This window comes from Punica granatum, chromosome 1 (genome assembly GCF_007655135.1).
Source record: "Punica granatum isolate Tunisia-2019 chromosome 1, ASM765513v2, whole genome shotgun sequence".
NCBI classification, from domain to species: Eukaryota; Viridiplantae; Streptophyta; class Magnoliopsida; order Myrtales; family Lythraceae; genus Punica; species Punica granatum.
The window spans coordinates 42,168,346-42,196,121 of NC_045127.1; the positions used below are offsets into that span (position 1 = coordinate 42,168,346).

General features: G+C 38.1%; 2 protein-coding genes and 1 long non-coding RNA gene across 3 annotated transcripts; 2 read left to right on the forward strand and 1 right to left on the reverse strand.

Annotated features, from left to right (window-relative positions):
• Positions 1–2,057: 2,057 nt before the first annotated feature.
• Positions 2,058–5,839, forward strand: LOC116196981. The gene is made up of 2 exons (XR_004154961.1): positions 2,058–2,117; positions 5,508–5,839. It is a non-coding gene; the product is annotated as an uncharacterized LOC116196981 (long non-coding RNA).
• Positions 5,840–20,437: 14,598 nt separating this feature from the next.
• On the forward strand, positions 20,438–21,833 carry LOC116191979 (acyl-CoA-binding protein). Its single transcript, XM_031520358.1, has 4 exons — positions 20,438–20,615; positions 21,101–21,218; positions 21,297–21,359; positions 21,464–21,833. The coding sequence occupies exons 1-4, from the start codon at positions 20,604–20,606 to the stop codon at positions 21,541–21,543; spliced, it is 273 nt and encodes a 90-aa protein (XP_031376218.1). The 5' UTR covers positions 20,438–20,603; the 3' UTR covers positions 21,544–21,833.
• Positions 21,834–22,198: 365 nt separating this feature from the next.
• LOC116206287 lies at positions 22,199–25,793 on the reverse strand. Its single transcript, XM_031539119.1, has 5 exons — positions 25,661–25,793; positions 25,063–25,568; positions 23,579–23,634; positions 23,280–23,472; positions 22,199–22,767 (listed from the first exon to the last, which is right to left on the reverse strand). The coding sequence occupies exons 1-5, from the start codon at positions 25,791–25,793 to the stop codon at positions 22,414–22,416; spliced, it is 1,242 nt and encodes a 413-aa protein (XP_031394979.1). The 3' UTR covers positions 22,199–22,413.
• Between the last annotated feature and the right edge of the window lie 1,983 nt (positions 25,794–27,776).

Here is a 27,776-nt window from a genome sequence, read left to right on the forward strand (position 1 = left end):
TTGGGCAAAACAGACAGCAAAACCCTTCACGGTTTCCCGAGTAATCTCCGAGGAGCGGAAATGACCATTTTCAGTGGAAATCCATATCCGGAGGTCCTCTTTGGGGAAACTTGACGCCGAAGGCTTACGTTACACAATGCTAGCCTTCTCAAGGCTCAATGTGGAATCGTCGGAATAAATCACACAACTCATCTAGACCTCCCGAGCAGTGCTTTAGAGGTCTTAGATACACTTTTCAAGTTCTTGGAGGTCTGATCTCTGCAAATAGAGGTCACAGTGATTTCCGGAGTGCCCAAGCAACTCATAAAGCATTCTGAGAAATCCAGTTTCAGCCTCCTAGGACATCTTCGGCTCCACGTTTGCATTATCGGCTTAAGGGACAATTGTTCACGTTGTCTGACAATTTATGTCAAAATGACCAACGTGAGATGCAGACACAAGAAATGCTGTCAGAAGCGGACAACTTCGCTCTGGTCACCTGCAATGAGCAAAACCGGCTTTCGAGCCTCATACGCTTCCGGGGCATTTCTCCATGAAAAATGCCAATCTCGGGCTCATTAAACCCGTTTCCTTGTGCATATCGATAATTCGACATTCAATTCGAACCATGAACTTCGAATGCGCTACCAATTGAGACCCGAGCTTTCTCCCGGTTTCTCATCTTCGGTCGTAGGACCCACGGGTTGCCCAAGGGCAACCATCCCTTGCCATTGCCGCCCTCCCCATTGCCTCTTGTCTTCTCTTGCACACCTGCACCAAAATATCTTCAAGTCTTCCAAGATTACACTCAACCATCACCATCCATGCATTCAATGCATTTGGCTCATCTTCATGAAGAATGCATGGAGGAGATTCATCCTTATCTTGCTTAGCAAATTCGGATCCCCATAAGCATGCCCTTAATCAAGCTTTTTCACACTTAATTGCACTTAAGCATAGCCTATATACTTTCCAAGTCATTAACTTAATCAGACATCTTCAAACACTCTCTCTCTAGCATTTCTCACTCTTCAAAAGCTCTCAAACTCCATAGCAAACCGCAGCAAGCTTCAGCCATTTCCAGCAAGCAAAACCAAGCAAAACCGGGCAAAGTCTTAAGTCGGAATCCCTCCCGGCTTGAATCCAAACTTTACCAAACTTCATATCCCACATGTTTTCGACCCCCTCTATCCATTTCTGAGCTTAGATTTTAAGTTTGAAGCCTCTAAGCCATAGAACCAGCCTTGAACAAAATCTGGACAGATTTGGTCCTTCTCGGGTCAAAAATGTCAAACCGGGTTTCAAGCCTTTCCAAGTCGGTTTGAGCTACCAAAACCCATCAAACACCTCCCCACACAACCCTATGGTGTCAAGGAGTCAAGAAATCCAAGAAAAACCCGTCGGTTTAACCCCAGGAAGAAGAAACAGCCCGACTGCCCAGTCGGGTCGAAATTTCTGACTGTTTGTGCGGTTTTCTTGCAGATCGGATCGATCCGAGATTCTTTTCGGAAAACGACCACCACACCCACCTCCGTAGGTGAGTTAGCAGTCGGGAGCCGTTGGCCTTGCTCAAAAATTCCATCGGGAGCCTCCGTAGCGACGTCCGACCCGACTGGTGCCAGACGGGTCCGAATTTCCAGACGTGCTCTGTTTTCCGTGATCTTTGCAGGGCTGTACGGGTCGACCCGATAACTCTGGGACCAAACGACCACCACAGTCACCTCCGGGGGTCAGTTAGGAGTCAGGAGCCACTGACCTTGCCTCAAAATTCCATCGGGAGCCTCCGTGGCGACGTCCGACCCGACTGGTGCCAGACGGGTCCGAATTTCCAGACGTGCTCTGTTTTCCGTGATCTTTGCAGGGTTGTACGGGTTGACCCGATAACTCTGGGACCAAACGACCACCACAGTCACCTCCGGGGGTCAGTTAGGAGTCAGGAGCCACTGACCTTGCCTCAAAATTCCATCGGGAGCCTCTGTGACGACGTCCGACCCGACTTGTGCCAGTCGGGTCTGTCCAGTATTTCAGCCGGGTCTGTTTGATGCCATTCGGGTCTGTTCAACGGAAAACAGCCCAAACCCGACCCATCAACGGTCCAACCCGACTCTTGAAGGTCCCATCCCGCATCTCGGGACTAGGTATGGCCGAGCTAGGACTTTTACATTCTCATTGCGTTTATGGAGTTATAAGGGGTTTTATGTATGTTTTATTTCCTAGTTTTAATCTTTATGCACTTTCCATGTTATATCATGCATATTTATCCTTGATTTATATGCTAGCATGTCGGGAAACATTTGGATCGTAGTCAACAAGAACATCCCGACCCGGGAAAGGCAAAGAGCTCACGAGTTTCCCCTCCAAGGGAGGTGACCGAATGCTCTCTTGCTCCTTTCGGGCAAGGAACGATCTTTTTGACCCAATCCAAGTTCGATTCCCGAGTTCCATCGTATTTTCCCACGTGCATGAAGTCGGTATTGTTTTATCGATTCCTTAAATAACTTGTTTGTGCATGTTTGCATGTTCGAATGCGTTATTCAAATCATGGCAATACCGACTTTCGTTTAATTGTGTCATTTATCATGTTTGACATTTAAGCATGCGAGAAATGATTCGAAACGAGACGGGGAAACCTCGTGGAACCCCATTCGGGCCATGGGACCTCTCGGTTATCTCCAAGGAGAAGTAACCGAAAGCCTCTTAGACTCGTACAGGTTGCATGAGGCTTCCTCTTCCCGTTTTGAGTCCGTTCTCGGCTTTCGTGTAATTTGCAATTTCCATTATTGTCGCAATCTCACATGAAATGTTTTTCCAAAACAAAGCATGCATGGATTCGAGTATCGATGACTCATTCGGGTCCATTCGGTTACGAGGGTAGTTTCGGTCATTGGACCAAATTATCCTCGATCCTTATGGAATCGTCTTGGTCGCCGAGTCACGAATCGTTTTCATAATTAATGCATTCGGCACAACCCTTAAGCATTAATTCCACAAACGGGTTAATCGGGACGCTTACATGATTAAACCCACTTCACACTGATAAAGTTTACACGAATTGACCATTAACTGATAACTCGCGTCAATGAGTTGTCAAATGACGTCAGTACCCTTTTCAAACTTATCAATTTCAAAACCCGAAACGCGCGGTCCGATGTAGCATGGACGTCTAAAAAGGGCTTCTGTGTCTCAACTTGAGTTTTTACCTGATTCCAAGTAACTCAGGTCAGGATACAGAAGATCTTTCTAGATCACTTCCGAGCAGATCGACCGGTTCTTTGGCTTTTTCGGGGTTCTTGCACAACCCTAGACGATCCAGGGATTTGGTCGACACCGGCTACAGGCCAAGGTGGTCCGCACTGCGATGTTTCCCCTTTTCTGAAAACAATTTTCAAATAAAGGGCAAAAATCGTCTTTTCACAATTCAGCGACACCCTTAGGGTTAGCATGACAGAAACACTACAGTACGGGATAAGAATGGGCTACCTGTTCAAGTGCAGGTTCATCTGCATAGCCTTTTCTTATCTAACTGATGAGTTTCTGTCATCCTAACATAGACTCGGGTAACTAGAACGGTTATCTCTATCAGAAAACATGCAAAATGCTGATTAACCTTTCACTTGACCTAACAAAACACTAGATAATGGTTAGGAGGAATTCTAGATTCCAAATCTAGTGTCAAAACACGAGTTGGGTTAATTCAGTGGTAATTCAGTGTCACAACACCGAATCACTGTAAAAACAATCCACACACACGAAACTTGACTATGGACACCCGATATGTCAGGTTCTCAAATCAAAGCCGAATGCTAAAACATTGGCACGTGTTTGATTGCTTAGCATATGGCATTTGCTTGCAAAAATACCCATGGGTTAATAACCTGTTAATTCATGTAAACACGACAATAACAAACACCTTGTCTGTTATTAATATGTTGCGTGTTATCTTTCCGCACCTGCTTGCCATGCGGGTCGAGCCTGATCCCTAGGCCGAATAATATTAGGGTTCAACGCCCTAATCATCGATCACAGGGTCCAACGTCCTAATCATCGATCACAGGGTCCAACGCCCAGTTCAGTGAGAGCGTACATTGAATTTCAGTTATTCGGTCTTTTTCCTAAACTCACGGTGAGTTAGAGCGGAATAATAACCGAACGCGAGTCGACTGGAATTCGGCCATTTGTAATTTTTATTTATTGTTTTCGAGAGCATTGTAAGGACTTTTATTTTGTACATTTGTTCTGTAAGAATTCCAGTCGATGAGCGAACGGTCCGAGAGTCGAATTAATCGAATCGGTCTAATGCTTGCCCAGACACAAGTAAATCCAAGATCTCACGGTTTTGGTTCACGCAGGGATTCAACCTCCATGGTTCGATGAACTGTAACGCAAGATTGTGAACCAACACCCCGACATACGGGTTTACTTCTCTCTCGGCTTCTCAACCGACATCGTTTAATTCACCGAATCTTCGGTGTCAAAACGTGCGAGCCGAGTGCAGCTTAATTTATGCGGTAAATCATAAAGCATGCAAGCCTAGCAAACCAGAGTACCGAAAGGGTGTGCGGGATATAGGCCCGCACGTAACATGAACCCCCGAACACGGATTTTCCGGTTCCGCACAGATCAATGCCTTAACAACAAACTAGGTGTTCCATACCCCTAGACCCGGGTAACTTATCCGCCCTCGACCTTCGGGTCGTAAAATGATAAGTGGCGACTCCTTCTCTCACGCGTGTCCGTCACGCGTCCCCACGGGAAGGTGGACACTCCCAAGCTGCGCGATCCAAAAGCGCGCAATGCGGGTCCGACGAGAGTACACATTTGGGTCCGTACAGATGGTGGTGGAAATGGGTGGGTGAGTGGGATTTTGGGTTAATTATTTCGATTTTTTTTTTGTGGTTTTTCTATTCTTGGTTCCCCAGGCCGGGGGGTGGGGGGAAATTAAATAAAATGAATTTCAACACATTGGACCATCCCATAATAAACACTTAAAGGATAAACTGGCACGACATTATAAAATCAAATGACAATTAAGTTCAAACACACACATATATATATATAAACATGAAGCATTTCGGAAGTTTTCAGGGAGCATACATTCGTTTTTCATAATCTCGAGTCTCTCTTTTATTTTTTTTTTAAATATGTATAAATTAATATAAATATAGACATTACTTAACCATGAAGTAAGTAGTAGTAATAATAATAATAAATAAATAATATCATAAAACAATAATATAATATATATCTTATAGGTTATTTTATAAAGTATTGAAATAGAGATTGTTACTTATAGAACTTGAATAAGCCAACAATATTATGGGTAATATGCATCAATATAATGACATAATAAGGTTGATCGAAGAATACATCATGTATTTTCAATAAGAATATTGAATTGTCAAAATTTTCAGATACTTTATAATGATTATATTAAATTAAAATAGAATTTAACTATGAGCAAGTAACATATATTTTTCATCATATATACTGTGCATGATTTTATTTATTAGTTTTCTCGTGCATTGCAGGGTCAACCCTACTATATATATATAAGGCAATGTTCGACAAGCTTCGACTTGGAGACAATTGCCGACAAGATGGAGGCTTCGTCTCACACGGCCTATACGAGGGAAAATGTAAGCCTGAGGAGAAGTATTTTTTATTGTAAATGAGGCACGTGAGTGTAGTACAATGAAATCAAAATCTTAACATTTAATACAATGAAATCAGAATCTTGTAAATGGGCACATGTAGTCCCACCATGAATATTAAACCTAGAACTTATTGGTTGTTAGACGAGAACGTGCACCACTATGCTATAACCTCTTTGATTAAACATATTTTACTTTTACCCTTTTTATTATAAATTATTATAGATATTAAATGCGTCATATATCAATATTAACGATTATAAATTTATAAATTTTGGGGATGGGCTTTATCAGGTTTTTCGGGTCGAGGCCCGACTTTTGCGAGTGGCTTTCCTGAACATGGAAAACCATTTAAGATTTAATTAGGAGTCCAAAACTTCGGTTCTTAGGATCGGATAAGGTTGATTTCGATTTTTCATCTTTTTAGTCATTTTACTTACACCCCTAATGTGAGGGGGCAGAGGACTCTTATGCTGCATTTGGTTTGTAAGTAACATTTTAAAATTAGATTTTGATTTTGAAAAAGAGTGGTATAAATGGGGTCCACTCTTTGACTTTGTATGAGTTATTTTGTTTTGTTGTTGGTATAATTTTGTTTTGTTGTAGGTAGAATTAAGTTAAAGTAAGATTTTAAAATCTTATTATGAATCCAAACAAAGCATTAGTATTTATCCTTTTCTTGATCCAGCCTGTTCTTCGCTCCGGTAGTGAATCTCCTACTAAAAAAGGAGTAGCCATGCATGGCCTATTTGACACTACTGGGACTTGATTTGGAAGTGTTATTGAAACAAAAGTATTAAAATATAATTGCTGGAAAATAATTGTTGATTTCAGGTTAAGCAAAAATGTTTTGGATGTTACAATTTAAAAATGTTGAAATTAAAATTAAATACCAATATAGAGAATAAGTCGAAACAATTTTTATAAGCATCTATCAACCTGCTACGTTTGCAACAATTGAAACCAACCAAATCATGATTTTGAAATGGTTTACTTCTGCTTAAAAATTAACATATAATGCACTTATACAACCGCTACTGCACTCCCAAACGAAACTTATGGCAAGTGATAAACTCTTTCACTGGGAAGGAAGAAGGGGCCTAAGCAGGACAGATGTCGTATATTTGAGGATGAATTCCATAATCAGCTCTTATAATTTCATTATATGATAGTGACACTCATTACTTTTAAAATAGAATAATAACACCCCTTGTAAGTTCGAAAATGAACACTGAATTCCCCTCATGCAAGTTTATAATGTCTTTTAAAATTTTACGGGGTCAGAGTTCATTAAAACATTTATAGGGAGCCAGTGTCAAAGTCACTAAACAGGAGGTTTGTGGCCTTATTATAAAATAGGGCATCACTATCCTATAATGAAACTAAAGGAAATGTTTGTGGAATTTGCCTTTAAATTTAAGACAAAATAGACAATTTCGTCCCTGAAAGATGCACCTCAACACAAATTGGTCCTGGAAAAATATTCTGTGTTCTAATTGGTCTGAACGTTTCAAACGTTTGGACTAATTGGTCCTTCCGTTCAAATAAATGTTGGTCCTTGACGATTTCCCTCTCACGGCCGTGAACTGTCGTCCCTGCCCCGTCAATTCTCCCCCCAATTTCCTTCCCGCCCCAAATTCCCCCAAATTGGAGCTTTTCCTTCTAATCAAGCCCTAATTGAACCACTTGCTTCCACTCCAATCTTCTAATTTGACCAAACGCCTCAAGATTTCTGCAATTTAGAGTGTCACCCGTGATCTTCCGAAGTTGCAATCATTATTGTTGGTCGTTTTCCGGCCAGAAGCACTTGGGACCAACAGCTGCGGGGGGGAGTCGAAGTCGTCCGATCCATCGCCCGAATGAGGACCAGGTTAGTTGAGAGTCGCCCGAATGTCGTTGGTTTCTGCAATTTATGTTTGTTTTTGGGTTTTCCGGAATGGGTGGGGAGGCAATGAGAAGATGATACCCTATTGAATTTGCTTAGATCTGATGCCCGATGCTTGAGAGCTAATGCTGCTCATATCCTTCATTGGATGTCACAGGTCGTTCATCGGAGCAAGAAAGATTGGTGAGTTTCGTATCTGTTGAATTTTCTGAGATCTGATGCCCGATGCTTGAGAGCTAATGCTGTTCATATCCTTCCTTGGATGTCACAGGTCGTTCATTGGAGCAAGAAAGATTGGTGAGTTTCGTATCATGTAGCTTCTACATTGGGCATCAAGAATCAAGATAAAGCAGGGAGGAAAGCAAGAAGAGCTGCATTTTGCTTTTGTCTATGGAGAATTTTACTGGGTAGTTCTTCTTTCTGTAAAAAGAGCTGCATTCCTCTGCGAATTTTACTTATGCGTGGTTTTCCAAGTTCCGGCTTTTGATTGAAGACAGTGAGGAGTGGATAAGGTAGTTACTATTTCTTTAATTTCAGTTATGGTGGATAGGATATGTGAATTTTGGATTTCTCAGCGTTTGCTTTTAGCTGGGTGCATATTTTTCATCGGATCTTTGGTGGGTATATGTTATTTGTTTTGGGGTTTAATTTTACATATGGGAAAATGAATGACTACATTGAGAATTTCGATGAGATAGTTCCACTGGTCTTACTGGTGGTTTGATTGCTAGAAAGTGCCCAAACAAGGGTAGTAATCATTTGTTATGTCAATGGTGATTGTCCGGTTTGGTTAAGAGATATGAAAACTACATAGGTAGAAAGAAAAATGTTCTACGATGATCTTTAGAATGATCATATCCTTTGGCATTATAAAAATATAGACATGGCTGAAAAAGTAAGATTTCCGTCTTGTAACATTGCTGTTAAGATTTTGAATGCTGAGAATAAAGAGCAAAATGTGAGCTAGAATTTTTTTTTCTTTGTGTTTATATAAGAGGTAAGAATCTCCCTCTGGGCCACTTGAAGGGTTTAACTTGGATGTTGTGTTAAACATTCATGAGAGAATGGGTTGAAATGGTTTCTGTGATGGTTTTCGTAATGCAAAAGAAGGAAGATAATCCTGGTTATTCATGTGAATTTGTCTTAAAAAACTGTTATGTTCTTGTTTTTATGTTCTTCATTCAGATTTGATGTGTTTTCCTGTTCTTTTTTTTTTTTCCCTCGGAGCAGGGGTTGTTTTGGATGCTACTATAAACCTACACCAATTATTGCCGTGGATGAACCAGCTAAGGGATTGAGAATTCAAGCCCAAGCTGTGAAGCAACCGAGCTTTTCTGATGGCTTTTGGAGCAGCAACACTTTCGATTTGGATAACAGCACTCTCCAATCTCAAAGAAGTTACTCGTCTATAAGTACTTCCGACCTAAACCTTGGGAGTACCATAGGCAGCGTGACCAGTGAACCAGAATTCGTCAATCACGGTAAGTCTTGTATCTCCTTTTCTTTCATAAAAATGTTTTTGGATTTTCTGAAATGTAGTCCCGCCAGTACCGAGAAAAAAAGAATTATGTTGTCAGTATAGTTGCTCAAATAAAACTGACAGTGATTTTTTCTCTCGTAAAGTTCACTCAAGTTTTCTTTTGGCTCAATGTGTTTGCAGTTGGAATTCCACTTACGAGAGCGTGCTAATGCGGAAAACCCCATTCCATCGACCCGTGCCTCTCTGTGTAAGTACACATGAGAAAGCAGTTTCTTTTCTTTCTATTTTTTCCTCACGCTGCTTTTATATGATGCTGAAGATCACTTGCCTCTGTAATAATAAATTGACAATAACTGACAGGAAATGATCGAGTTTTTGGTGGAAGCATGGGACCAGGATGGAATGTATGACTAAGAAAGTGAATTGCCCGAAAAAGTTTCATCTGGATATCACGACTTGTGGATTCTACTTTGTGTGGCTATATATCTCAAAGGTGCAATTATGTCTAATTGAAAAGCTCCAAAAAAGGGACGCGAAGAAAAGAGAATTATGCCTGGTTTCGATCTCTGCAATTTGATCACCTTTTTGGTTTCTGTGCACTGTATTTTGTTTCGATGATTGCACCAGTTGATTGTGTGAGAATGTGATTATCGAGCTTTGTATTTGTAGTTGCCACTATTCATCCTCATCTTTTTACCCCCTCTTCCAATGTACAGGAATACTGAAATGTTCAGAATTGTTGTGTTATCTATATGACGTTTCACTGTTTTCAAATTTATTATCGAGCTCAAGTTTGCTTAGGCTTAAGTTGCGTATAGTTTACATAAAGATCAAGTCCCCGAGAATTAAGATTCAGCATCTGCTCCTCGTAAGTTGTAACGCCTCCAACAACTATACTTCATTAAATCTCTAGGGATCAACATATATACAACATAATAGCCTTGATCTTAAGACTACATTGCACCTCAAAACTACTGACATAGCATATCCATATGAAAGAGCTCAAATCTTCCACAGAGAAGAGCCAATTATTCATCTAAGTGCGCTTTTCTTCATCATCTTCACCTTCTACTCAGTCTGCATATGGAATTGCATCACACTTGGTAATTTGCTCGGATCAGCAAGACACCGTTCTAAGCAGGCTGGAATTTGCCATACCCTCTGCAGGTCTCCAAATTATATCCTCCAGTTTTGCACAGATTCTTATAAAACTGCCAAAGGAAAAATGAAAGGGAACAAAAAAGAAAGAATATATTCATTGCACATTTCACTGTCTAAGAAGACAACATCATGCAAGGTCGCATATTGGACATGCTTCGCAAAGTGGATTTGAATGGAAAACCCAAAAACGGCCCTTACTAATATTTCAAGCTGACCTTATGATACTGGAGAGTATCTCTAGCAGCCTTTTGGACAAGGCTATTACGTTACAGGATCAACTGTAGAAATGGAAGTACCTTGCTGTCATTCAAGCCAGCATCCGCCCAGTCGAGAAAGCATCTGCAGAAAGCACCTCTGCCCACTGCAAACGATATGTTACACTTTCAGATAATCATAAGCTCAAACTCGAGCAGCATTAGCTCTCAAGCATCGGGCATTAGATCTCAACAAATTCAACAGGGTATCATCTTCTCATTGCCTCCCCACCCATTCCGGAAAACCCAAAAACAAACCTAAATTGCAGAAACCAACAGCATTCGGGCAACTCCCAACTAACCTAGTCCTCATTCGGGCGACGGATCCGACTTCGACTCCCCCCCCCCCCCCCCCCCCCGCAACGGTTGATCCCAAGTGCTTCTGGCTGGAAAACGACCAACAATAACGATTGCAACTTCGGAATATCACAGGCGACACTCTAAATTGCAGAAATCTTGAGGCGTTTGGTTGAATTAGAAGATTGGAGTGGAAGCGGGTGGTTCAATTAGGGCTTGATCAGAAGGAGAAGCTCCAATTTGGGGCGGGAAGGAAATTGTGGGGGGGAGTTGACGGGGCAGGGAGACAGTTCACGGCCGTGAGAGAGAAACCGTTAGGGACCAACATTTATTTCAACGGAAGGACCAATTAGTCTAAAAGTTTGAAACGTTCAGACCAATTAGTACACAAAATATCTTTCCGGGACCAATTTGCGTTGAGGTGCATCTTTCAGGGACGAAATTGTCTATTTTGTCATTTAATATTAGGTAAAATTTCATAAAAGGGTAATCTTTAATAGAGTAAATTGCATATAAAATCATATTATTAGTCCATTTTCTCAAAGAAAGCCATACCTTTAAAATTGAAGTCACATGGTTTCATATTTTTCTCAAATCAAACCTATTCATCATTTTTCAATATATAAGTAGGACCTGAGGGCAAACTATAAAACATAATTTAGTAGCCCTAATTGGCCTTAGTTCTTTCTTCTTCAGTATGTATCGTGGTGTCCGAAAGTTCAAACTAATTCAATTCGAGCAGGGTTGGTTTTGGGGGTAAAATTCTCATGATCAAGGATTTTAACCATTCACAAGACTCGAACATAAGACGTTGATTATGGGGAATAAGGCGAACCGCTTGAACCAACCCTTATTAGTTGGCCTTAATTCTTTTATCATCTATTTCGAACGCAGACTATTAAAAGACCTTCTCTCTTTCCTCTTTTCTCTTTCCTCTTCATAAGAAATTGGAGGAGCAGGCAGTCAAATTTACTTAATCAGAGACAAAGGTTGCTAACCGAAGAATTAGGGGAAACTCAAACTTAACTAATCCTAAGGCCTGCACATTGCGCGGACGCTAGAGGTTATTTGAATTTTTAACAATTCGCTGGAACATAATATCAATTTTCGTATTAGAGAAGAGCATTTTCATAGAAAATGAAAATTTTAAAATTAATGAAATAATTATGAAAAATTCATGTTCATATTAAATAACGGAGACTCAAGAGTCAATTCATGAAAATACCCAAAAATCCTATGTGGAAGGATCGAATGGAGGGCTCTAGTTCACAAGAGGCTTAAGGATTTAGTTGAGAAATATATTTTATGACTTACTCAACCATGCAGTATTGTCCTAAAAATAAACATGTAGTAAAGCATCAAATATAAATAGATAAACACAGTCTATCACATTTTCATATTATCAACGTTTTTATTGTTCTTGTACTTCCGTGAATGGAAACACTCATATGGGGTTGCGGGCCTAATTAATTCATTTGCTTTTACAACTATTAAATTCATCATTTTTTTGTTTATACGTCCTTATATGTACGTTATTATTATATTTAAAAAAATGAGTGAAGATGCACTCGATCGGGAGCTAAGAAAATAGTCTAAAATCCTACGTGGCAAGCTCTCATCGAATGAATGGTAGCTTTTCATCGCACAAACCCAGCATTCAAAATTTAGTTGTAACAAGAGCAGGCCACCGAAATTATATTTATATTTTTATTAATTTTAATAGTTCTTCTCAGTGGCATATGTGTTCTTGTTGCAAGCTGTAATGTGGCAATTTTTAACCCTCTCCAATTGATCTCGAATTGCTGCCAAATCTCCGATTGGCAACCTCGTAAATTGCTCTCTCCAGCACGCCGAACACACATCTCTAACTATTCCACCATGCGAATATGGCCGATTACTTCTCCAATAAGCACAGTCAGCTACAAAGAAGATTTACCTATAAAAAAAAAAAGCTACAAATAAGATTTTATTTTTTTTAGTGCAGAAGAGAAGATAAAATCTACCAAACAGTACTGGTGAATTTGGATTTTTCGCTTTGTATTTATAATATATTTAATTCCAGCCCCAATTCTCATCTAAAATTGAAAAAAAAATGATGAATTGGTTTGATTTGAGAAAAATATGAAATAAAATGATTTTATTTTTCAAAGCTGAAATGTTTGACCTTTTCATTGGAAAAATGTGTAAACCTCGTGATTTTAAATGCAATTTACCCTTCTAATTTATTATATATATTATAGATGTTGCATAATTGCATTATATGCCTCGTAAGTTGCACATAGAACATTATTCCTTGTCATAAACTATTACATTTTACATTACATTACATTAAAATTCGTCCATAGGACCAGGAAGGAGAGTGACTTAATTTTACTCAATATTGTTTTTCGTTTTTTCCCTTGTCTTTTTTCAATTATAAGAGCAACTCACATTACATTAAAATTGGTCCATAGGACCAGGAAGGAGAGTGACTTAATTTTACTTACTCTCATGTGTAGAGATATTTGTGTTTCATTTTTTTTTTGTCTTTTTTTTAATTATAAGAGCAACTCTTGAAACTAACAAAAGGAAATAGGAAACTAAAGAATGAGGTACATGTAGCCCCATTAATAAGAATTAGACCTAAAAAAATTTGATTATTAGGCGAAGGCGTGTGTCATTACACTAGACCTTGTCCAACACATGAAAATTGATCAATGTGCACAATATCTTGCCACGTGTCTCAATTTTTCTATAAAAATTCTCAAACTTTTCATGTTTTTCATTTGCATCCTTTTAAAAAAAATTCACTAATTTTTCCCACCCTCTTCATTTTTTAAAATAATTTATTTATTTTGATCAATTCTTATTTCAGTATAAAGAACCTATTTCAATTTATCACCAATTTAAACAACCTCTTCTTACTCGTGACATTACAAATGTCCTAATTTCTTTTTAGAAACTTATTTCACACGGTTGCACCCTAGTAACTTGTAAAAGCCTTATAAAAACAATATTGCATGCAATAATTATCAAGGAATATTTTTTATTTTATTACAAGAGACTCATAAATCTAGTAAGAGACAAATTCCCATAGCTCTAGAATTGTCATTGTTGGAAGTAGAAGAAAACATATCTGAGGGGAAGTTCTTTAGCCCGAGTTTAGAAGTTCATGTAGTATGTGTATAACGATCTATACATATAGTAAAACTCATTTGAACAGCATTAAATGTGCTTAAATTAATACTCTTGAAAAATAGAAGAAAGTTTACTTTTAATATTCGAAATTAAAAATTGTAGAAATACTTAATTGAGTAGTATTATGTATGTTTACATTAATTTACAATTGTAACAAAAAAATAAAAATAAAAATCAACAGTTAATGATGATAAAACTACTTAAAAAGAAAGAATTTATATATATATATATATAAATAAATTCAATTGAGGAGCAATGAATGCTCTTGAGATGCAATTGAAAACACAAAAAAATGGTTTTCAATTTTAAAAATTAAAATTAAAGATATAACAAAATTTTGTATATTCAAATACTTATACATATTTGAGGGCAAAAAATGCAATTATATGTGGCATTATAAGTAACTGAATCTCTTGATAATAAAAGAAAATTTAAGAGAAAAGAACGAACTAAATTTAGCAAGAAAATAAATAGATGAGAATCAATTTCCAAAATTAAAGACAGATGTAATTCGATTTTCAATAAATAAATTAATTTAATATTGTGACAAAAAAAACTTAAAATAAAGATCAACTGTGAAAAATGATAATCAAAGTACTTAAAAAAAAGTGCAGTAATAGTTTCATGGAAATCATGACATTTGTAATCAAAATTAAAAGATGACACAAATTAAACTAAAAATTTGAAAATCTAAAAGGAAAAATTAACTACAAAGAATTAATATGAGATAATTAAAAAAAATTCGAACAAAATCAAGTTTAAAAATAACTTTTAAAGGTTCTAGAAATGCTATGAAATTACAATAAATTGAAAAATTTTAAGTGAAAAATTCACCTCCACGAGTAAATATTTTAAAAAAGATTTAACCTTTTATTACCATCATATATTTTACATTTCTTAGAAAATATTGTTACTCATAGAAATGCATGACCTATAAATTTTGAAATTTTGAAAATCTTATTATTATTTTTTTATTGGTGACATTGATTAATTCATTTTAATAAAATTATAAACCAATGCACTATATAGGATAAAAATCCATATTCTTACTCAGTAACATGTTGTTAATAATGAAAACTTTATTATGAAAATTATCATTGCAGATAATATTATATATATATATATATATCTATATACATATGCTAAAAGTCGATTTGCAATAAATGTGCTTTAATTAATACAATAAAATAAAACAAATGAAAGTACCATTTTTAAATTTTAAAAATAATATAATTTTTAAATAACAAAATATTGCAATATTTTTAATCAAAAGTATTAATGCACTATTAGAATTATGAAATCTTCAAAATTTTACCAAGATAACATAATACAAAAATTAAATATATGGACAAATTGTATCGAACACTTTCAATTATATTAAATTGATATTGTACCTTATACACAATTTTGACGACAATGTTAAAATATTGAGCTAATTAATAACATAAGAAACTAATATTATGTTTTAGTATGATAAATGGATATATACATATGAAATAAAAGAATGAAACAAAATAGTGCAATGCATGGGTAGTAGACTAGTAATAATATAAAGGGAACTCTCAATATAGTAATGGCACGTAAAATTTTGCACAATCAGTCTTTTTTCATTTGCTGTAAAGAAACAAACATTATTATACATAAAAACTTATCTTAAAAAAAAAATCATACACAGAAGAAGAAGAAGAAGAAAGGAAGGAAAGTGAGATAAATTTTCAACGTTCCTATCATACTACGCGACTGGAGAAAGTATTAATTAATTTTTAGGTAGATAAAGTATTAATTAATATACAGCAAATAAATAATTAACTATTGATTGCACGTGGAATGTACCATAATTGCGGCTTTTTGCAAAATATTTTAATTGTTCGTGGGCACATCATTATAGAATGGGATTATTTAACATTTTTTCTGAGGAAAAAAAAAAAACAGGAAGAAGAGCAACGAATATAAGTGAGGCATCTCATCTCATTGATTTAGACGCGAGGGGTCGAAGAGGAAAATAATTCAAAGTGCTTGCGTCCAACGGAAGATGGCCCTTGCAACCCCTCGCACGCGTCTTCTCTTTTCGGTATCTCTTTTGGCCTTTTCCCTTCCAATAAGTTAAATTTGCGGAAATTCCGCCCAAAAAGAATTTATCTTTTTTCCTCTGCACACCCAAAAAATAATCTGTCCATGTACATGGAGAAATCATTTGTTCTGCTTCCCTTTCTTTTCTACTTAGTTTGGGAATATGATCCCGGACAGTGCATGGTTACCGAAGTTAAAGCAATAAAAATACCATCGGATTCGAATCTTGTGAATAGAGAAAATTCACTCTAGAAGAGTTTTATCTCTTAATAGACCAACCCGGCTCAATTGGATTAGTCGGGACTCATTAAGTTTTCAATTCTCAGAGTTCACGCAAAAAAAAAAACCCCTTATCTCAACATAAAAAGTCTCTCTCGGCCATTTATTACTCTTCATGAAAACGCTTGAGGTAACTTATCAAAAAAAAGAAAATGCTTGAGGTATGTAAGGAGTGAACGGATTAGATATTTACAATATTTATTTTCTTCCTCCTTATGGATATGCAATATCTGGTTTGACATCATACATTGAGAATATGATAGGTTATATGTTAAGTGATACAGTATAAAATAAGCAGGTGCTTGTAATTAAAAACCTAGCATTGCAGCATACTTGTGGTGGCCTGTTATTGCGCAAGCATTTCTTGCAGCTGCATTTTTCCTACAAGTTGGACAAATCTGAACTATGTTATCATATTTTGTACTAGGATTATCGAATAATTTGTATTTTTTTGATAATCTTAGTTCCTCCTATTTCCCCATCCTATTTTTTAAATCTCATTCATGATTCATATTTTAAATATGTAACGTACTATTTTTTTTGCTGAAAGTATCTATTTTTATTTTTATACATAACTTCAAAATTTTCCATTTTGAATCACTATCAATTTAAACTATAAAGTAAAATAAATAAAAGAAAACATGCTTGTTGATCGGGTTTTAGGGTCTATGCCAGCAATTTTGTACTGCTGATTAGAGCTGGTAATATTTCACACGACACGGAGTTAAACGAGTTTGGGTTGGACATTTTTGATAATTGGTCTAAACGAGTCCAACCCGTTCAAACACGGTTAATAAGCGTGTCTTACCGGTTGAACCCGTGTAACCCGATTATACACGATTAAACCTATTTATTTAGACAAGTTTAATCATATTACTATAATCATGTAACCCGTTAACCCGTTTATGTATTTGGATTTACCAAAATATCCTTATGTAATCTTAACTTCCTAAGTCCCTAACCTAATTTCCTTTCCTTTCTTTTACCCAATCTAACACAGTACAACCGCACTTTTACTTCTACTTCTACTTCTCTATTACCCTATCTCAGATCTCATCTACGATTTGATTTCCTTCTTCTCATCCATCAATGGCGAAATTCTGCTTCTTCGCTCTCATTGCTCTCCTCTCCGTGAATCTCGCATTGTCCGCAGATCCGCCTAAGATCTCGACCTCCCCTGCTCCTAAGCTCACCGCCGACTCCACTTCCACCATCTCCCCTTCGAAGCCCACCGTTTTGTTGGCTCCCGCTCCAGCCAATGCGCCTCATGGCTCTATCTCATCCTCGTCGTCGCTGCCTCCCTCGGATGCGGCTCCCACCTCTTCCCCATCCACATCCCTCTCCCCTCCATCTCAATCTTCGTGTTAACGTGTTTGGGTAAACGAGTTAATAGAATAAACATGTCGTGTTAATGTATCCAGATAACTGAGTTGATCGGATAAACAAGTTATGTTAACGTGTCCAGATAACGTTTATAATCGTGTCGTGTATACGTGTACCTATTATGACACGTTTCGATAAACGGGTTTAAACGTGTCTAAACGGGTTGACACAGATATAAACGTGTCGTGTATGAGTTTCCAAAACCTAACCCATTTAATAATCGTGTCGTGTACGGGTTATGACTTCGATGATACGGACCCGTTTAGACACGACACGTATAAACACGACACGACACGAATTATCACCCCTACCGCTGACGATTGCGTAGAATCCTGCAAGGATTTTTACAAGTTTGTTCTCAATACCTTCTTTTCTCTTTCTTAAGATATATAAATTGAATATATAGATAATTATTTTTGTAATTAGTATATCTTTAATTAACTTGGAGGGCATACTTGTAAATTTAAGTAACGGTAGTCTCTCTCTTTATTATAATACTAGTTGTTTGCCCGTGTTTTGCACGGATTGATTAAATAAAATTTGTCTTTCAGGGTTAAATATTGAAAATTAATATATATTTTTACACTTGTCATATAAATGCATTAAAAAAATTGATTATATGTCCTTCAGAAAATATATTTAGCTGAAGAAAATTAAAAGCCAAGTATTATATAACATTCTCCGATTTTATTACTTGATTTATCTTTTTTATTATAATGTTGCTACCTGATATAGATTGAATAGCTATATATATATAAGATATACCTAGAATGTAATTGCATAATTATAAAATAGAAGAAAAGATAGATAAACCATGATTCCTCTTATTTTATAAAGATAGGTGATCTATTTTGCTATCAATATCTCAAGAAAGTTAAGAGTCAATCGAAAGTACAAATTTGTTGAAACGTATTCAAATTATAAATAACCTAAATTATATTAAGTTAGGCACCATCCACATTATTAGCTAAAAGATAATTGCATAAAAGAATCTATCAAAGAATAAATACACTTAAAGAATTATATAAAATAATATTCTTTTACTTGCATATAGTGAAATTATCTGATGGAAGGATAGTGCATGCTCTAATATGCGAAGTCTTAATTCTTCTTGTTTTTTAGTAGGCTCCGCACCCGCATATTAAGAGAAAAAAAAAAAACAAACAAACAGTAATGAGAAAATAATACATACCACTCTAGAGGGAAATAAAATATAGGAAAATATGAATTATCGCGATCTACCTCTTTTGGCAATTTGAGCTTCTCTAAATCTGCTTAAATATATAAGCGTTTCAGAATGCAATTAATTATGACAATTAATTTGATAATAAACCAATTTATAGCAAATTAATATGGAAGATGGTTACTACTATTATTATCCTTGAATGAGTATAAATTAAATGCTTTAAAGATTAGACCTTATGCTGTATACTAAATTGATATAATAGTCCAAAGCTTACTTATTATATCCATCGAAAAGAAGTCTACATATTATACATTTAAATTTTGTTTATAGTAGATTCATTTTATGAAAATCCACTACAATATAAATTCAAGTAAAATTTTTCGTTTTAATTTTCTTAGTTTTAAACTAAATTTAATAGATTAGATGTATATTTTTCTTAATTTCAATTGCTGTTAGGCCCTACTTCATGGTTAGCTTATGGGCTGAAATAAGTGACTGGTGCGGGCTCAAACACTAAGCCCAAACTACGGCAGGGGCTGCCCCACCGTGGCAGTAGTCAGACTCCCACCATTAGGGTTGAGCATGGGTACCTTATAGACTTAGAACCTGTTGAAAACTACCCATTATAGTAGGGTCTACGTGGATCCAAAAAAATGGGGTAGGGTTCAGATAATAATTTAAGGAATCGGTAAAAGCAGGTTCTGATTCCACTGCACATGGTACTCAAAACCTGTACGTGGATCATGTTTCTTTTGTTTATTTTATAATTATTTTATATGTGATAGTAACTTGAATTTGATATTCGATAAACATAATAAAGTCAAGTCCTATATCTACATCAAGAGTCACTAATCCCCGTCTTTGTCTCTTCTTCCTATTCCCCTTCTTCCTTTCCCGCTCATCAAGACTTGTTTTATTGTGGATATTCAATTTTATTTTGTTATTGTGGGTGAGATTTTTTTTCTTTTTATATATTTTAATTATTATGTTTGAAGAGAAAAAATATATATATGTGTTCTTACAGGGTATTCGAAATTTGTAGTATAATACATATTTCAAGTAAGGTTTGGTTCCATATTTCAACAAGGTAATATTCGATTCCAAAATCTTAGAATCGGTTACCTACAGGGAAGGATACGAATACTTTGAAAAATATAGGATAACCTGACTCGCACACTCCTACCCACCATCATGGGAGGTTGCCCTGCTAGTGGTCGGATGGTACCTCGCAGACATTGGATTTCCACCACACCATCTGCGGGCGATCCATTCTCCATCAATGAGTAATATGGCCATTCTGATAGCGTCATCGTGCTCCCTAACAAGATGTCGTGCCCGAGCCTCCATCGTTAGGCCTTCTCTGTGGGCTTGGGCTTGTCTTGTTTTGTTAATCGGGTCTACCGAATCCAAACCCTATTGGGACATGACATTTCTAGGTTCATTTTTAAAAAGATTTCATCATAGCTCAATTCGTCAAATGAACTTAAAAGGACCTATAAAAGAAAATATTGGAATTGAAGTCCTAACGGGAATTGAATTCAGAAACTCTTTACGTTCGCTAACCGGGCCCATCCATTTTCTTCTTATTGCCCAAGAATTCCAGGAAAGTACGAAACAATGGGCCATAGAAAGCGTGCCACGTGTAGACCAGCTCATTGGAATCACCGAACACCCAACTCTCCTCTACGATAAAAAGCCTCTTCATTTCGATCTCATCTTCATCGACATTCGATTATCCCAATCCAAACTTCATCATTCTCTGATCAGCCAGCGAATCCGATCCCTCTCCGAGAAACTAGAAATGGGTTTGAAGGTCCGATTCTTATCATCCCCCTTCGATGGAATCGCTTGATAATTTTCAGCTCAATCATTCGATCCGTGCATGTTGAGTTGATATTCGTCTGCGCTTTAATTATCCTTAGGCTGCTCTGTCTGTCTTCATCATCTTCCATGTAACTGGAAATGGTTCTGGCCAATTAGTGCAGCTCCCATAGTTTCTCCTTTCATGTGTTAATCGTATATGTTTAAATCGGATACCTCGTTTGAAGATAGGGGCCGATTATATTACTGTCGATCCTGTCCCGATTCCGGACGGAATCGTGGGCAGCGAGAAAGATGCGTAGATGTGCATGATAGGATCAGTGGATGACTAAGGTCCAGGAGAATAGTATAATAAGATATGGAGATGTGTGGTCGGATCACGTTAAAGTTTGTTTGTCAGATTTATCGCCGGGGCACTTGATAGGAAATTGAGATGTTACCTCGCGATCGTAATCTCCGTCGTCTTGGTTTTAATAGGAGGAGTTTGAGGAGTACGCCGAGAAAGCCAAGACCTTGCCTGAGAACACCACGAACGAGAACAAGCTTATCCTCTATGGACTATACAAGCAGGCCACAGTGGGACCAGTGAACACCAGTTAGTTCTCTTTATCCATGAAAGGTTTTATGGAGTTATTTTGTTTTTCCTGTAGATTTATTCCGGGTTGATTTACAGGTCGTCCCGGTATCTTCAACATGAAGGACAGAGCAAAGTGGGATGCATGGAAGGCTGTTGAAGGTACAAAAGGCTTGTGTTGCACTCCTTTAGACCATTTTTGCTGCAAAGGAAGTCTCATTCTGTTTTCTTCTTCTGCCTCTGAATTCATTAAATTTGTTTGACAGGGAAATCGAAGGAGGAAGCCATGAGTGATTACATCACCAAGGTGAAACAGCTGGTGGAAGAAGCTGGTGCCTCTGCTTGATGGGCTTCATTGCTTCGGCACAGCCTTTAGTTTCTTACTTGAACACTTACAATCATGTCTTTGATCTTCTGTTCATGTGCAGTGTTCCACAGAGTGCGGATCGATGATCACTTTGCTTTTGGTTTCCACTTTAATCTATTTCCTTTTTGTTATGAAGCGCATTTTGGTATGCAATGATAGGCGGAGCACATTTTCCGTTATGTTATGAATTCTCTTACATTCTGGCAAGTTGCTTTTCTTAACTTTGCAAGGAGAAAAGTGGGCAATGGCATCTGAGTTTGTTCTTCTGATGGAAGCAAATGTGAATGAAGACCACCTCATACTCATTGATCCGTTAAAAGGATTGTTGTCTATTGCACTAAAGCCATTCCGTATTTTTCCAAGTGTATGGAATTGTTAGAGCAGGTTGAGCCATGAAGGCATCACGGGGTTCAGCTTGCCAAGAGGCCCCCGTCTTCCTGGTTGATCCATAGATTCGTGGGATGTCGCCGTATTGGTATATGTACAGTTAAAAGCGTCAATGCAAGAATTGGGGACGACTATGCCATGGAAACTTTGAATCAGTTGCCCAGGTGAAAAGAAATGCAGAGTCTGCAGTTGGAGTCTCAACGAGAGACAAGAGGACGATTAAATAAATCATTAGATAGGCAAACCATACCGTAACGCAACTTATCGTAGTAGATTTCCAATCTTAATCAGTTAAATGCCGCAATGCTGAGTGACATAATTACAATTTGAAGAGAGGTAGATCAAACAGAAGCCAACAAAAACAAAATCTACGCCTTCCATTCCATGGATATACATAGTTGCAAAAGAGGATACATTCGGCGGTCAGTCAGTAGAGATCAAGCACCAGCTGAGAGATCTAACCTACTGAACGAAAGGGTACCGAGAAATATAATATTCTCTCACACGGGATGCTCCGTCTCTGGCCAAGATCCCTTCGAGATCTCCGATTATTCGGGCCAGCCAAATCTCCAAGTTCCTCTGAATCTCCTTGAGGTTGTTTCTGATCGAGTCCATGGACTGTCTTGTGGTCACTTTGGCCTCACTGCCCTGGTCTTCTCTGTAATAGCTCTTCCCAACTTCGGTATGTAATGCCATCAGCTTTAGTCCTGTTTCAGATGCTCGCTGCTGTAGCCGGAAAGCTTCTAGAAGGAACTCAGTCTGTCTCTGAGTTCGGAACTCTGAGCTCAAGTTGGGCTCGCAGGGATCACTTGCTTGCTGGACAAATCATTTGAACTAAATCCGCTTAGTGGCATGCTCCACTTTAAAAGTGATATAACTTAAAAAGAGAATCAAAATCCAACAAATATAAATAACACGAAGATATGTCACATGCATAGCAGTACTTGGTTTTAAAAACCAGAAAGCAATTCATTTTCGTATTCTCGAAGTGTAACAAAGCAGAGAAAGCAAAGAGCGGAATCACACTTAGAGGAAGTGTTGGATAATGATTGCAGTCCCAAATGGTTTTTCATTCCAATTTCTTCATATTTCAAGTAAAGGAAAATCAAAAACTGAAAAATATTTTCACTATTCTGAGTTTGTTTGTTTTCCATTTTCTTTTGTGCCAAAAAGCATATAAATTAAGGTAAGTATTGGCATAAATTGTCTTCGCTAAAAAGATGGCATATGAATACTAGAGTAACAGCAAGCGAGAAGACAGCATATGTAGGCAATATTACATTATTTTGTAATAATGAACACAGAGTTTGAAGATGAACAGGCCTTACCATCCTTCTGCATAGATCGTCGATTTTCCCTGCTAAGGCTTGATACCTCTTAGCCTGCTTCCTCATTAGTGAAGGCACCTTCGTGAGGTCACCCTTGCCGACCTTTTCCAAGTTTATTAGCTCCTGCTCGAGTAGCTTTAGCTTAGAAGAGACACCAGTCGAGTCACCATCAACTTTCCAAGGAGACTCCCTTCTGAACAAGAAACCAAGAACCTCATTATCTAATTACATGAAGCTGACAACATGAAATTGATATATAAAAGGAATGAAGTGAGTGTTTCAATGGTATAAATAAGTACCTTGCAACAAAATGTTTCGTCTGGTACATTGGTTCAAGAGATTCGCAGTGTACATCCTGCAAGGAGGAGAACTCGAGATCAAAACTTACCCGACATCATTCACCTTCTCCAAATGAAGTTCAAGCAGAGCACCAAAAATCTGGCGAGTTATGAACCACTAAGTGGAAGGTACGTGTTTCGTACTTTTACAAGATGTTTTTGACAAAGGAAGCAAAAGATCAAGGAAAGAGCTAGACTCAGTCATCATGTCGATTGTGTCCTAGTTCAAGAATACAGGGTCTGAACTCATAATGGCTTAGAGGGTCTGCTGGCACTTTTTTTAGCACGAAACAAGGAAAAAAGCAGTGATAAACCGTGCATAACATACATTACTCTTTCAGCTTGCTACTAACTGAATCTATCAAACTTAATCTTCTGTTCCATATGGACCTGAGTTCAGACTGCACATGCAAGAGCCGACATACCAAAAATAAATAAACGAATAGATAAGCAATCCAAAAAGGGGTCAGAATTGCACTTTCATTTACACCAGAGGCACATGCACGTGCTCAAAGCTTTGAAATTGATCACTTTCTTCAATTAGCACTAGAATAAGTTGGTCGCATTAATAGGGTGGAGTTGATAAACAAAGATGATATATCTATCATAAGCTTATATATTGGCTAAGGATTGTCCACAAGAAAACAGAGACAGTTGACAGTGACAACAAGAAAAGGATCACCTAAAATTGCTGCTGACATTGAATGGGCACCAAAACCAAACGACAGCTAGCTTAAAAAATATCAACCGGTCCTCATTATATCTTAAGAATGCATACAAACTACAAAATCGGAATATTTGGAACTAAAAATTAGAGCAGCAGGAAATTTGACACTAAGAATTCCTTGAAACCTATGCTGGTTTTAGCAAATTCTGTGCCTAAGCCTGTAACAATATGGATTATTACGTAGCATACAGAGAACGACAATTCAGAGGTTCACATATTTGTGGAGGAAAGAACCAAAATACATCAAGCATTAGCTAAAGTAAAGAAATGATCAGACAGCAGAAGCCGGATTCAACACCTGAGTCAGCTCACCGATCTAACAATATTTCCTCCAAAAAAGGTCGCCTTTCCGGGAAAGAATCAGAAGTTTTTGCACAACTTCGATTTGCTAACATGATCCAAGGAACAGAGAAATTGATACGAACACAAAAGCCAAAAGAACAAAGACCATTTCATTGTCATCAGAAACAGCCAATTATAAGTCAGCTCCAAAGTCAAGACTCCATCATTCTCAACAGGACACATTGCAGGGATAACAATGGAAAAAGAACAAAAAGCCCTTTAAAATTCAGAGATTGACTACGATGAGTTGGTTCTCAAAGTAAAAAAGGTCTCATCTTTAAGCAAATGGGTGAAAAGTGTCATTGACAAGCACAGACAAGTAACAGAATGAAAAGGAAATGCCCCATTGAAGTGCAGGAACAATTTTTCCACAGACCTGCCATGGATGATTAGGCCTATCAGACCAGAACTTGGAAGCAGCAGATGGCCCCAAGAACTCATCAGAAGAGCTCAGCCCACTCCCAACCTGCCTCTGATGGAGCAGAAACTGATGAATCTGTTCAAACTCAATCCCTCCCACTTCTCCCAACCCATCATCCACATCATAACAACTCCTCTCCCCTTCTTCACCCCCTTCCCCTTCCTCTTCCTCTTCCTCCGGAATCCTAGCCCCGTTGCCGGCGAAACCCATCACCGCAATCTCCTCCCTCTCCCTCTCGAGCTCCTCGGCCCGGGCCCTCGACTCGGCCTCGGCCTGCTCCAGCTCCGCCACGCGGGAGAGCAGCCGCTCGATCTCCTCGGCTGCAGAGTCCAGCCGCTGGGCCAGGCGCCGCTCCTCAGCCTGCCACGCCTGGCGGTGGCTCGCGAAGATCTCCACCACCCGGGCGTTGGCCTTGGAGTCTCCTTCCGCCTCGAGCGCATCTGCCGGAGCTGCTCCTCCGCCTGGACCAGCCTCAGGGCAAGCTCTCTGTTCTGGGACTTAAGGGCAAGGGAATTCTTGGGAAGAAGGGCAAGGAAGAGAGAGAAGCTGAGACCCAGGTAGGAAGAAAGAGTGGCCGGCAGCAGAAGCTTCCCCTGCTGCCCTTCTTCTTCCTCTTCTTCTCCTACGACTCCTCGTTCTTCTTGGTCTGGTTCTTGGTTTTGGCGTTGGGGTTGTGTTGCTGCCATTTCTGGGACACGAACTGAGGCTGCGTTGGCGATAGGTTTCCTTTTGGCTTTTGGTTTTGTTTTGCTTGGGTTTGGTCTGGAAGCTTTTTCCCTGGGAACTGCGACCGCATTTAAAACTTCTTCGTTGTTAAGAGAGCTTAGCTTAGGTTGTCATCATTCATCAATGGCTGTCAATGGCCAGGTTCTGCATTGATCCATGGCTGTCGAATTGTTTTCTTCTTCCATGTTGTTGTGCTATGTTCAAGATAATGTGACAGGTTAGAACCAGGATTTGTACTCTTTTCATGCCTACCAGCCCGCCCTAAATGTGCTCGGGGACCACTTGCAGTCAATTTATTGCGGGTTTGCGGACCTAAGTACTTGGATTCATTAATTCGTGGATTATAGTCCCCCCTTGTCGTGCCCAAAAAAAAAAAAAAAGATTATGGTCTTCTCAGATTATAAAGAGGATGCTTAATTCGCAGAAGATGAAGAACGGTCGCGATTGTAGTAGTAGTTTGATGGCCTAGTAACAAGAGAAAAGCTAAGCATAATTACTTCGAAACACTTGTGGAACTGCATAGATGGCTAAAAAGAATTGAAATATGTGGTTACGGGGACTATTAAGAAAATAATTTAGGATTATGAAATTCATGGTGAGACATACGGGGAGACTCCTATCTAAAGGACGAATTGGCAAAGACTGCATATATTCAGACTACCACATGAGGAGCTCATGTTTCATCATCAGAAAGAATCTTAGGACCTTTTCAAGGAGTCCACGTTGCCGGATCTCGAATTACCGGGCAATCGATCTTGATCAGTACAGTGAAGATAGCCTATATAACAAGTGAATTTCCAATGGTTGGGACTCCAGTTAATTTCTTATGATCCCTATAGCAAGCACATATTATAGCAAAGCCCTCTTCTTATATCTTGGGATGGAATCTAGCCGGCTATTTTGCCCAATTTTTAGTACTGTTTTCACCAGATTCTTGATTGTCAATTTACTATTTTTTGCTGAACTTGAATTTTAATGTACTCAGTACACCACCCAACGGTCGTTTTCACTGGCAAATTGCAGATCCGGACAGGATCCTTCAGGCCATATGTAAATCTAATAAAAATGGCAAATTGCCACGCTAGTTTTGTCCCCCACCTAATTGAAGAATCAGGCTTCCAAATAGGAGGGTGACCAAAAAGTCATCCTTGATAAAAGCAGAAAACAGACGCAAAATAAACAGAAGTACAGACCGACTTCACGCCTATATGATAGGATTGGAGGTGTCGACTTTAAATGGTAGTTGATAATTGAGGAGTTGGGATCTTATTTTTGTCCGTGAGCTTTGACTTCTTGATTAGTTTCATGTGCAACTTCAAGAAAGGACCATCCTTTTTATCAAAGGTTCAGCTGGTCCCACATGAAAATCTCATGGCCCATTTATCCCCAATGCAATACCACCTTCCAATCACTTGTTTCTCTTGGTTGTATCATGAATAAGATTATCTGTTTCATCAGCTTGCTTCCTTTGATTTATATCTTTTACGTATTACCAGGCCGTTGTAAACCATTTTCGACCTCGCCGATTTAAGGTGGGTTTTTCCATTCAACAACTCTATTATTGTTGGAGCTCTCATCCAACAAGTTTACCCTTCAACCACTACTTATTTCCAATGAATTAGACTCGACATCTCAAGAATCCATGTATTTTCGGTGTAATTGTTTTCACAAAAAAAATAAAAAAAATACTCATTTGAGCCATAAGAAAGGGCTGAACCGGTTGTGCAACTCAACTTCAAGTGAAATTTTTCATAATAAACATAGGCCATACGTTTGATGATTAACATAGTTTGAATCCGGTGGATCTTATGTTCTCATTAAGTTTGGAAGTTTGGATGATCTAATATATATATATATATATATATATATATATATATATTCTTTTCTCATATTAGTGAGTTGTTTATGTGGGTAGCTCTAGCTTATGTAAGATCACCAATAAA

Excerpts from the sequence above, each read along its gene's own strand:
- LOC116206287 (XM_031539119.1), bottom strand. The coding sequence starts at position 25,793 with ATGGCAGCAACACAACCCCAACGCCAAAACCAAGAACCAGACCAAGAA. Across the intron at positions 23,635-25,062 it reads GGCCTAATCATCCATGGCAG|GATGTACACTGCGAATCTCT; the intron begins GTCTGTGGAAAA and ends TCCTCCTTGCAG. Across the intron at positions 22,768-23,279 it reads ACGATCTATGCAGAAGGATG|CAAGCAAGTGATCCCTGCGA; the intron begins GTAAGGCCTGTT and ends TGATTTGTCCAG.
- LOC116191979 (XM_031520358.1), top strand. Across the intron at positions 21,219-21,296 it reads AGTGGGACCAGTGAACACCA|GTCGTCCCGGTATCTTCAAC; the intron begins GTTAGTTCTCTT and ends GTTGATTTACAG. Across the intron at positions 21,360-21,463 it reads TGCATGGAAGGCTGTTGAAG|GGAAATCGAAGGAGGAAGCC; the intron begins GTACAAAAGGCT and ends TTTGTTTGACAG.